Here is a 12,773-nt window from a genome sequence, read left to right on the forward strand (position 1 = left end):
GACTGATCCCCATATCCCTCGATTCCTCCAGTTCACTTGTATTACAATGAGAAATAAGTGGAAGTGGATGCACGTCACTTTAGTTTAGGGGGTACGGTAGGGTATTGTTATGTTACTGGACTAGTAATCCAGAGACCGAGACTAATTATCCAGTGATGTGAGTTCAAATCCCACCATGGCAGCTGGGGAATTCACATTCAGTTAATTAAGTAAATCTAGAATAAAATGCTTGTGTCGGTAATGGAGACCATGTAGTAAAAACCCATCTGGTTCACTAATGTCCTTTAGGGAAGGAAGCCCTTACCTGGTCTGGCTTATATGTGACTCCAGACCCACAGCAATGTGGTTGACTCTCAACTGCCCTCTGTAATAGCGGCTCACCACCACCTTCTCAAGGGCAATTAGGGAAGGGCAATAAAGGCTGGGCTTGCCAGCGAGACTCACATCCCATGGACAAACATTTTTTTTTTTAAGTTGAGAGTCAGTCAACAACTCATTTGCAGTAAAGGCAACTTAGGCTTGCTCTGCAGAAATGCTCTTACCTGAACATTGTCTGGACGTTGACAATCGTCTTGGCGTCAGCCATGTAATCCTCTTCAGCGCTCATCGTGCTCTCTTTGTCCACAACTACCAGGTTATCAGCATAAATAATCCCACACTGCAGTAGATTATCCAGACTGCGGGATATGCCCAAGAAAACAAAAGGAAGAGATCAAGAGTTCAAATAACTACCATCAGACACAGAAGCAGCAAAGGGCTTCTCCCAGAGTATCTGTGTTGGTTCTGTTGCAGGGTCCCACCCAACGTATTAGCCTGCCTTTCCTCTTCTGACTTACCTCCTGCACTTCATTTTCATTGCTGTTTCTGGCATTCAAGGTCTTTCCATCTCTAATAACATAATCTCCTTTCATTATATTACTCACTTTTATTTCTGGATTAATTCTACAATTGGTTTGGAATCTGTGGAAGTACAAATTATCACAGCAATGCCTTTGCAAAACGTCACTGATAAAATTTTCAGGAGGTAGTGTCCGGTCCTTTTGATGTTGGGTGCGGTCTGACATCTATTAATGGTCAGATTACATTTACTGTTCATAAAAATGGCAGAAGAGTAATTGGGATTCATTCCTTCCACCAAATAGATAGATAGATAGATAGATAGATAGATAGATAGATAGATAGATAGATAGATAGATAGATAGATAGATAGATAGATAGATAGATAGATAGAGATGGAAAGAGAGAGAGAAAGAGAGAGAGAAAGAGAGAGAGAAAAAGAGAGAAAGTAAGAGAGAAAGAAAGATAGATTTGTTCATTCCACCAAATGGAAAGAAAGAGAAAGACAAAGAAAGAGAAAGAAAGGAAGAAAGAAGAAAGAAAGAGAGAGAGAGAAAGAGAGAAAGAAAGACTTACATTTATATAGCACCTTTCATGACCACTGAACGTCTCAAAGCGCTTTACAGCCAATGAACTACTGTTTGAATGTACTCACTTCTGTTATGTGGGAAACGCGGCAGCTAATTTGTGCACAGCAAGCTCCCACAAACAGCAATGTGATAATGACCAGATAATCTGTTTTTGTTATGGGATAAATATTGGCCAGGACACAGGGGATAACTCCGCTGATCTTCTTCAAATAGCGTCATTGGATCTTTTACATCCACCTGAGAGAGCAGATGGGGTCTCGGTTTAACATCTCATCTGAAAGTGCAGCACTCCCTCAGCACTGCACTGGAGTGTCACCCTAGATTTATGTGCTCAAGTACCTGGAGTGGGACTTGAACCCACAACCTTCTGACTCGGAGGCGAGAGAAAGTGCTGCCCACTGAGCCATAGCTGACACTACAAGTAAGGACGATCTCCTTCTTGGGTTTGATCGGCTTAAAAATGGGAAGGGCGATTCAATCAATAATAACATTTAAAAACTGTTTGGAACAATATAATGTGAGGAGGGCTTCAATGGGCTCCCTATGTGATAGGCAGACTTCCAGGATTAGTGCTGTGGAATGGAAAATGTCTTCACTACTGTATCTGAGCCCAGGTACAACATGGGTTTCATACATGGTAAGGCTCATTCTATCCCATTTTATTGCATCAGTGAGAGTCTTTTGCACCTTATGCCCTTTTTCATAGAATCATAGAATGGCTACAGCACAGAAGGCCAGTCAGACTGTCGAGCACGTGCCGACTCTCAGCCAGTCCCACTCCCTCACCCTCTCCCCGTAATCTTGCAATTGTTTTTCCTTCAGGTACTTACCCAACTCCTTTTTGAATGATAACATTGAGTCTGCCTCCATCACCCTTTCAGGCCGTGCATCCCAGATCCCAACCACTCGCTGTGTAAAAAAGTTTTTTCTGACGTCGCCTTTGGTTCTTTTGCCAGTCAGCTTAAATCTGTGTCCTCTGGTTCTCAACCCTTCCACCAATGGGAACAGTTTCTCTCTGTCTACTCTGTCCAGACCCCTCATGATTTTGAACACCTCCGTCAAACCTCCTCTAAATCTTCTCTGCGCCAAGGAGAACAACCACAGCTTCTCCAGCCTATCCACGTTACTGAAGTCCCCTCATCCTTGGAATCATTCTCGTAAATCTTTCCTGCACCTTCTCCGAGGCCTTTCCATCCTTCCTAGAAGTGCGGTGCCCAGATTTGGACACAATACTCCAGTTGGGGCCGGATCAGTGTTTTTGTACAGGTTCATCACAATTTCCACACTTTTGTACTCTATGGGCTGGATTTTATGGCCCTTTCGCCCCGGAACAGCGAGAAAGGTGGCGGTTCAGGTCTCCTGCGCCCCGCAGTGATCCTCGGGCCTGGTTTTGCGACGGGGCCGAGCAGCTCCACCCGGAAGAGCTGCGCCAAGTATGCAGCGCCCCCTGGTTGCGACACTGGCAGGAGTTTTGACCTTTGCCGGATCCGTCTGCCCGGAAGTGCTCCCGCAATGACCGCCTGGGAAATCGGTGCGGTCCAACGTTCCCGGCGGTGCAGAGAAAGGTAAAGTACTCCGAATGTAAGTGCGAGCGTTTGTTCTTTGAATTTTTTTTTTGCGATTTGTGTTGTGGTGGCATAGGCAATGTTTTGGGAATGTTTTTGTGGTTTTTTTTTTAAAGATCCCCCCTCCCTCCCATCAGGCTTCTCTCGGGAGCGCACACAGCCTGGCATTTTAGTTCGCGAGTTTCCCATCCTTGCACCACGAAAAGTGTACAACGCCTCCCTTCGTGCTGCGCCCCCTGACGCAGGGCCCAGATGCCGAACATTCCTGACCAGAGCGCAAACTATTCCCGGCCGGTAACTTTCCCGCTCCGCCTCCGTTTTCGCCCCGGCAACAGAAAAGCCTAAAATTCAGCCCCATACCTCTGTTCATAAAGCCCAGGATCCCGTAAGCCCTTTTAACTGCTTTGTCAACCTGTCCTGTCACCTTCAACGATTTATGCACACATACCCCCAGGTCTCTCTTTTCGTGCAACCCCTGTGACACTGCAACATAGGTGCCAATTAGTGCCTAATCATTGAGAGGCTTGAACTTTGGATCATTAGTAACTGGATTGAGAATGTCTAAGCTCATTTCACACACACCCAACGAGCTCGCAAAGGAAGAAACTTTCAAGCTGTTGATGTGTGCTAGACTTAAACTCAGACCCCAGTGGTACAAAATAGTGTTCCAACCCATTATAACAGGGACTACACTTCATTGGCTGTAAAGCACTTTGAGACGTCCGGTGGTTGTGACAGGTGCTATATAAATGCAAGTCTTTCTTCCTTTCTCTCTCTCTCTCGCTCTCTTTCTACCGTCCAATTCAAACGTGGATTTCTTCTGATGAAAAAAATCAAGATGTCACTCCAGATACCAACTACAACTAATGCATAGAAGGGGAATATACTTTGAGGGGAAGTTTCCCTTTTAAGGAATATTCTCCCCTTTCTACTTCCATGAACCATCTCCAAAAATAAGGGCAGATGTGCTTTTTTTCACATTAGAAAGAACTTGCATTTATATAGCGCCTCTCACGACCTCCCAAAGCGCTTTAGAGCCAATTAAGTACTTTTGAAGTGTAGTCATTGTTGCAATGTAGGAAATTAGCACAATCCAGGTTGGCTATTTCAGGAGTTTATGTCCATTTTGCTGCTATCTCTTAGCTTGGAGCAGGTTATCTTCAAGAGCAAAGGTACAGTTGTGATACACAAAACATAATACAATAGCAACTAAAACAAAAAGGTATTTTGGTCATACTTCCTAGCTTTTACAAAACAGCAAAGAAATCTGAAGCATCTTATAAGTATTCAGCATCTTTTCCTAAAAATTACTACCACCTCATCAATTGCTGATTCTTCTATCAATTTGGGTGCATCAGAGGACAAAAGACCATGGGTTGCCATTACATAGATTCTGTGAGCTCCTTTCTCCTTCAACGTATCCGCAGCTGCTAAAATGCTATCAACGTCAACAATTATGTCATCCACAATAATAGCTATTCTTCCTCCTACATCTCCAACGAATGTGATTGGAGGTTTTTCTTTTGGAATTGACATAGGGATCTCCAGATTGGGATGTATGGCTGCTGCATCATGTCGTCCATCTACCAAATCTGACTCTGTATCTTGCACTTTACCATGAATCACTACGATTCCTAGACGTAACCGCTCAGCGAAAGACTGTGCTCTTTTGGCAGATGCTGGTGGCTTTGCAACAATCACTGCATTTCTGTGGTCAGGGATCTCTTCCCGAATGTATTGCAACAGGAATGGGGATGCTCGCAGATTATCAACTGAAATATTGAGAAATCCCTGGATTTCTTTCTGATGCAAATCCATTGTAATTAAGTGAGTCAAGCCAACTTTACACATCATGGATGGCAGAAGCTTGGACACAATGGAACCTCGTTTCCTCATCTTACACTGCTTGCTGTATGGAAAGTAAGGGACTGCACCAATGATATTCTTGGCACACGAGGTCTTAGATGCATAGATTATTATAAGGAGTTCCATAATGGTGGTATTGACATCCTTTGAAACAGACTGAATAATAAACACATCTTTTCCTCTGACAGATTCTTGAATCTGTACTCTTGTTTCTCTGTTAGACTTGGTAGACTTGAATGTTACCCGGTTCTACACCAAGTCGCTCTGTAATCTTCCTGGCTATTTCAGTGTAGGCTGCACTCGATATGGCAGAGAACAGTGCAAGGCCACCTTTGGTTACGCTCATGGATGACGGGTCATAGAAACATAGAAAATAGGTGCAGGAGTAGGCCATTCGGCCCTTCGAGCCTGCACCATCATTCAATGAGTTCATGGCTGAACATGCAACTTCAGTACCCCATTCCTGCTTTCTCGCCATACCCCTTGATCCCCCGAGTAGTAAGGACTACATCTAACTCCTATTTGAATATATTTAGTGAATTGGCCTCAACAACTTTCTGTGGTAGAGGATTCCACAGGTTCACCACTCTCTGGGTGAAGAAGTTTCTCCTCATCTCGGTCCTAAATGGCTTACCCCTTATCCTTAGACTGTGACCCCTGGTTCTGGACTTCCCCAACATTAATAAGAACATAAGAATTAGGAACAGGAGTAGGCCATCTAGCCCCTCGAGCCTGCTCCGCCACCCAACAAGATCACGGCTGATCTGGCCGTGGACTCAGCTCCACTTACCCGCCCGCTCCCCATAACCCTTAATTCCCTATTGGTTAAAAATCTATCTATCTGTGATTTGAATATATTCAATGAGCTAGCCTCAACTGAAACTTCCCCTCAGAATATTTTTTTTAAACCCCACTCAACGTCAAACCCACCTGTCCCGTTTGCCCTCTTTCCACTGCCGCTCATGCTACTGTTACCAGCTGCCACGAGGCTGCTCCCGCGCGATCCCCAAACCACCCGGCTCAGCACGAGCGCCCCCTCGCAGCGCATGCGAACCGCTCGCAAAGTAACAACAATTCACAAAAATCACTCTGAAACCTGATCGGAGATGTGCAAAACTGACTTTCCTTTCTGGGAAAGCAATTTGTGAGGAGGATGCAAAGAATCTACAAAGGGATTATAGACAGGCTCAGTGTGTGGGCAAAAATTTGGCAGATGGGACTACATTGTGGGAAAATTTGAGATTATCCACTTTGGTAGGAGAAATAAAAAAGCAAATTATTATTTAAGTGGGGAGCGATTACAAAATGCTGTAGTTTAGAGGGATCTGGGAGTTCTTGTACATGAAACGCAAAAAGTTAGTATGCAGGTGCAAGTAATCAGGAAGGCAAATGGAATGTTGGCCTTTATTGCAAGGGGGATAGAGTATAAAAGTAGGGAAGTCCTAATCCAACTGTACAAGGCGTAAGACCACACCTAGAGTACTGTGTACAGTTTTGGTCTCCTTACTTAAGGAGGGATATACTTGCATTGGAGGCAGTTCAGAGAAGGGTCACGAAGTTGATTACTGAGGTAAAGGGGTTGTCATATGAAGAAAGGTTGAGCAGGTTGGGCCTATACTCCTTGGAGTTTAGAAGAATGAGAGGTGATCTTATTGAAACATATGCGATTCTGAGGGGGCTCGACAGGACGCAGAGAGGATGTTTCCCCTCGTGGGGGAATCTCGAACTAGGGGGCATAGTTTCAGAATAAGGAGTCGCCCATTTAAAACAGAAATGAGGAGGAATTTCGTCTCTCAGTGGGTTGTAAGTCTTTGGAATTCTCTACCCCAGAGAGCTGTGGAGGCTGGGTCTTTGAATATATTTAAGGTGGAGATAGATAAGATTTTTGTATGATAAGGGAGTCAAGGGTTATGGGGAACAGGCGGGGAAGTGGAGTTGAGGCCAGGATCAGATCAGCCATGATCTTATTGAATGGCGGAGCAGGCTCGAGGGGCCAATGGCTTACTCTTGCTCCTATTTCTCATGTTCTGAATCAGAAATGGCCCGACATTTTTGTGTCAACCCACTGAGATAAGAAAATTAGTCAATGGAGGATCTGAAACCAAACCAGCATCCAATCACAACACGGCCGAGTGTGCTGACGGATCTACTCTGCTGCCTCGGTACATGAAGGGTTTCCAACCAAGTGCCAATTTAATCACACAATTGAATTCTGGCTTTTGATTGGTGCAGTGCATGGATACTTACTTGTCAATGCTTCCTGCCATGAAATAGACCATTGGGAAACAGCAGATTGCCTCTAGAAAGTGATTATCTGGCCTGAAAAAACACACAGCATGGTATATAAAGCCGCTATTACATTGCGTAAAACCACTCTATTTATTAAATCAACACTTTTTTGAGTATCTGTGCATATAAATATATATTATTGTAATTGTAGGAGCTGAAGTTCAACTTATATTTTATTCTGGAAGACAACAATAGTGGGGGGGGGGGGGGGGAAGAGGTTACATGGGAAAAGCACTATAGGCAGCAAATGTCTTTTCAGGATGAATCTTGAGGAGATGGGGCATTACTGTAACAGCTTTACCCCTTGATGCCTAATTATTGGGGGGCGGGAGAGAGCAGAAAGGGGAGAGATACTCGTTGCATTGGTTCTTTTTGTTCATGGGATGTGGGCGTCGCTGGCAAGGCCGGCATTTATTGCCCATCCCTAACTGCCCTGGAGAAGGTGGTGGTGAGCCGCCGCCTTGAACCGCTGCAGTCCGTGTGGTGAAGGTGCTCCCACACAGTGCTGTCAGGGAGGGAGTTCCAGGATTCTGACCCGCCGACGACGAAGGAACGGCCGATATATTTCCAAGCCAGGATGGTTTGTGACTTGGGAGGTGAACTTGCAGGTGATGGTGTTCCCACGCGCCATGGAGGTGGTGGTGTTTCCTCTTTTCAGGAACAGGAGACCCCATCATACTTGTTGTTTGGGCTATATTGTTTAAAAGTTTGCACATCACGTTTTTAAAAAGTCTAGTTCTTTGTTTTGCTAACAAGCTATGTTGCCAGGTCTAACTTAAAGCAAGGTAGGGATGTGGGAAACTTCTTCAATCTCTAGAAGGGGAACTGAGAGTTTTCTGCTGGAACAAATCCCTTGCTGTCGTCATAAGAACATAAGAATTGGGAGCAGGAGTAGCCAAACGGCCCTAGAGTTTGAAGAAGTGTATAACATTGGGCCGTAATTTGAGGCCCCGACAGGTGTGTGTGAGGTGCGCACGCACTCGTAGGGACCGCACAAATTCCGGGTTTAGACATGCGCCAAAAACCCGGAAAAGTACGACACAGGAGGCGGCCATTCGGCCCATCGTGTCTGAGCTGGTCGAAAAAGAGTTACCGAGCCTAATCCCACCTTCCAGCACTGGGTCTGTAGACCTGTAGGTCACGGCACTTTAAGTGCACATCCAAGTACCTTTTAAATGTGGTGAGGGTTTCGGCCTCTACCGCCCTTTCAGGCAGTGAGTTCCAGACCCCCACCACCCTCTGGGTGAAGAAACGTTTCCTCATCTCCCCTCTAATCGTTCCACCAACTACTTTAAATCTATGCCCCCTGATTGTTGACCCATCTGCTAAGGGAAATAGGTCCTTCTTATCCACTTTATCGAGGCCCCTCATAATTTTATACATCTCAACTAAACCTCCCCTCGGCCTCCTCTGTTCCAAGGAAAGCAACCCAACTTCTGCCCAGTGAATGCCCGTGAAATTCTTATGCCTGGTAAAAGTCAGCATAAGGCCTTCTTTTACCATCGTAAGAGATTTTAAACACAGAAAACCTGTGAAATAAAGTAAGCTTATTTGTAGCCTCTTTAAAACATGTAATTTATTTTTCAAAAAATAAAATTTTTGGTTTAATTATTTAATGAAATGCCATTTTAATTAATTTTAAATATATGATGCTCTTTAAAGTTTATTTGATGTATAGAGGTATTTTTGGGGGTGTTCCCATCCATACTTATGGCTTTCCCGTACATACGGAATCCGCATAAAGTATGGATGGGGATTCCCTTCATTGGTTGGGCTGACCCATGTGATCCCAGGGGTGCTCACGAATAGCCTGCACCCCCTGAGATACGTAGTCCTCTACCCACGCGTACCCGGAGAAGCCCCAGAACCGCGAGTCTCCATACCTCCCAGACCACCAGGCGGGCGGGCAATTTATTTACGAATGGGAGGCATTTCCCCAACGGGAAGCCTCCGAACGCAAATTCAGGGTCATGGTTACAAAACAAAATTTTGACATCAAGCCACATCAGGAGAAATTAGGGCAGGTGACCAAAAGCTTGGTCAAAGAGGTAGGTTTTAAGGAGCGTCTTGAAGGAGGAAAGAGGTAGAGGCGCGGAGAGGTTTAGGGAGGGAGTTCCAGAGCTTGGGGCCCAGGCAGCTGAAGGCAGGGCCGCCAATGGTGGAGTGATTATAATCAGGGATGCTCAAGAGGCCGGAATTAGAGGAGCGCAGACATCTCGAAGAGTTGTGGGGCTGGAGGTAATTACAGAGATAGGGAAGGGGTGAAGCCATGGAGGGATTTGAAAACAAGGATGAGAATTTTTAATTCGAGGCATTGCTCATCCGGAAGCTAATATAGTTAACAATGATGACTTGAATCGTCACCCCTTGGAAATATACTGTTGCTGTTGGCCAGTTGCTGATCAATTAATTAATTATGTGTTGTCTGATGGGGAAAATGTCATTCTTGTCGTGCTGATGTCATATGCAAGCGCCAGAGTCTTGGTGATGCCACTGTGGCCAGGTTGGAAAATTACCTCAATGACATACATGTTCTAGGCTGAAAATAAAATCAATGAAAGTGCACTCACTGGTTATCCAGCAGCAGCACAATGGGGTTCAGTTCTTTCCTGGGTCTGTAGTACGCTCGGAGTGGAACAATGAAATTGTACAGGCCGTTGCCCGCCGTCTCCGCAGACACAATGATCAGTTTGTTCTTGAAGCCATAGGCCTTTGCATCTTCAAAGCTGTTGTGTCTACAGCCCTTAACAGAACAACAAAAACAAAAGCAACAAATAAGGCAAGGTACAAAGCACAATTTATCTCGCGGGCCTTTAACAAGTCTCCACGGCTTGCAATGATATCAGCAGGACTAATTAAAATGGACAAATACGGTGGTAAACATGTTTCGGATGAAACGTTGAACCAAGGTCCCATCCACTATCTCAGGGAGAGGTAAGAGATCCCAGGGCACTATTTCGAAGAAGTGTTTCAAAAGTACTTCATTGGCTGTAAAGTGATTTGGCATGTCCCAAGTTCTTTCTTTGAATGTAAAAAAAAAGGTTTCTGTGCAATTAAGTTTGAACATAAGAACATAAGAAATAGGAACAGGAGTAGGCCATCTGGCCACTCACAGCCTGCTCCGCCATTCAATAAGATCATGGCTGATCTGATCATGGACTCAGCTCCACTTCCCTGCCCGCTCCCCATAACCCTTGACTCCCCCATCATTCACAAATCTATCTATCTCCGCCTTAAATATATTCAATGACCCAGCCTCCACAGCTCTCTGGGGCAGAGAATTCCATGGATTTACAACCCTCTGAGAGAAGAAATTTCTCCTCATCTCAGTTTTAAATGGGCGTCCCCTTATTCTGAGACTATGTCCCCTAGTTTTAGTCTCCCCTATGACTGGAAATATCCTCTCTGCATCCACTTTGTCGAGCCCCCTCATTATCTTATAAGTTTCAATAAGATCACCTCTCATTCTTCTGAACTCCAATGTGTATAGGCCCAACCTGCTCAATCTATCCTCATAAGCCAACCCCCTCATCTCCAGAATCAACCTAGTGAACCTTCTCTGAACAGCCTCCAATGCAAATATATCCTTCCTTAAATACGGAGACCAAAACTGTACGCAGTACTCCAGGTGTGGCCTCACCAATACCCTGTACAGTTTGCACTCAGAGTGCTTTTGCTATTTTGTTCTGGTGCCTACTGTAACAGGACCCCGTGACTATCGCAGTAGAAAGAGACATCTCCTCCACAACACAGTCATGTCACAAGAGTCAGTCTCACCATCTGTAAATGTGACAACAGTCACACAATCCATGCCAAAAAATGACTCATTGCTGTATCTTGAATGCTCTGGATTTTAGACAACTGTTCTTCGTGACACTCTTGAGTCTTTTGAATGGTTTCCAATTAAAGTTTTATTACAAGCATATCTGGATCACATTGTTGGCTGAATCATCTTTTTCTTAGGCAGTCCCCCAGAGTCAAGGATGACTTGCTTCCACGCGAAACTGAGTTCGAAGGTGACTGATGAGACCAATGCGGGATTCTACAGTCTCTGTCACAGTTGGGGCAGATGGTGGTTGAAGGGACGGATGGATGGGGTGCTTGGTTTGTCATAAGCACCTTCCGCTGTTTGTACTCGGCTTCCGCGTGTCCCTGGCGAAGCGACTCAAAGTGTTCGGTGCCCTTCTGGATGCTCCTCCTTCACTTTGAGCGGTCTTGGGCCAGGGATTCCCAACAGTCGGTGGGGATGTTGCATTTTTTTCAAGGAGGGTGTCATAGAATTGTAGAATCATAGAAATTTACAGCACGGAAGGAGGCCATTTTGGCCCATCGTGTCTGCACCGGCCAACCAAGTGCTCTCCAGCCTAATCCCACTTTCCAGCTCTTGGTCCATAGCCCTGCAGGTTACGGCACTTTGTGCACATCCAAGTACTTTTTAAATGCAATGAGGGTTTCTGCCTCTGCCACCCTTTGAGGCAGTGAGTTCCAGACCCTCATCACCCTCTGGGTGAAGGAACTTCCCCTCATATCTCCTCTAAATCCCCCCCTAAATATTTTAAATCTATGCCCCCTGGTTGTTGGCCTCTCTGCCAAGGGAAACAGGTCCTTCTTATCTACTCTATCCAGGCCCATCATAATTTTATACACCTCAAAGAAAACAGACTCAGCCTCTCCAATCTTTCCTCATAGCCAAAATTCTCCAGTCCAGGCAACATTCTTATAAATCTCCTCTGCACCCTTTCCAGTCAATCACATAGTTCCTGTAATGTGGTGACCAGAACTGTACAAAGTACTCCAGCTGCGGCCTAACCAGTGTTTTATACAGTTCAAGCATAACCTCCTTGCTCTAATATTCCATGCATCGACTAATAAACATAGAAACATAGAAAATAAGTGCAAGAGCAGGCCATTCAACCCTTCGAGCCTGCACCACCATTCAATATGATCATGGCTGATCATGCAACTTCAATACCCCACTTCTGCCTTCTCTCCATATCCCCTGATCTCTTTAGCCATAATGGCCACATCTATCTCCCTTTTGAATATATCCAATGAACTGGACTCAACAACTTTCTGTGGTAGAGAATTCCATAGGTTCACAATTCTCTGGGTGAAAAAGTTTCTCCTCATCTCAGTCCTAGATGGCTTACCCCTTTATTCTGAGACTGTGACCCCTGGTCCTGGACTTCCCCAACATCGGGAACATTCTTCCTGCATCTAACCTGTCCCATCCCGTCAGAATTTTATATGCTTTAAGGTGATTCCCTCTCATTCTTCTAAATTCCAGTGAATATAAGCCTAGTCGATCCAGTCTTTCTTCATATGTCAGTCCTGCCATCCCGGGAAACAGTTTGGTGAACCTTCGCTGCACTCCCTCAATAGCAAGAATGTCCTTCCTCAGATTAGGAGACCAAAACTCGACACAATACTCAAGGTGTGGCAAGTATTCCATATGCCTTCTTAACCACCTTATCTTCCTGGCCTGCTACCTTCAGGAATCTGTGGACCTGCACTCCAAGGTCCCTTTGTTCCTCTACATCTTTCAGTGTCCCTTGTCTTGTTAGACCTCCCCAAATGAATTACCTCACAATTATCCGGATTGAATTCCATTTGCCATTGTTCTGCC

The 12,773-nt window shown here is 45.1% G+C and overlaps 1 protein-coding gene and 1 pseudogene across 1 annotated transcript in view; both read right to left on the reverse strand.

Moving 5' to 3' along the window:
• Nucleotides 1-12,773, reverse strand: part of kcnt1b (potassium sodium-activated channel subfamily T member 1b) — a 264,397-nt gene that overhangs the window by 54,214 nt on the left and 197,410 nt on the right. Inside the window, exons 20-22 of the mRNA XM_070863605.1 lie at nucleotides 9,718-9,890; nucleotides 7,106-7,177; nucleotides 543-677 (exon numbers count right to left, since the gene is read on the reverse strand). Coding sequence (XP_070719706.1) covers nucleotides 543-677; nucleotides 7,106-7,177; nucleotides 9,718-9,890 — 380 coding nt within the window. The remainder of the gene's footprint in view (nucleotides 1-542; nucleotides 678-7,105; nucleotides 7,178-9,717; nucleotides 9,891-12,773) is intronic.
• Nucleotides 4,280-5,210, reverse strand: LOC139232853 (phosphoribosyl pyrophosphate synthase-associated protein 2 pseudogene; annotated as a pseudogene).

The sequence above is a fragment of the Pristiophorus japonicus genome, chromosome 20, assembly GCF_044704955.1.
Source record: "Pristiophorus japonicus isolate sPriJap1 chromosome 20, sPriJap1.hap1, whole genome shotgun sequence".
Lineage (NCBI taxonomy): Eukaryota > Metazoa > Chordata > Chondrichthyes > Pristiophoridae > Pristiophorus > Pristiophorus japonicus.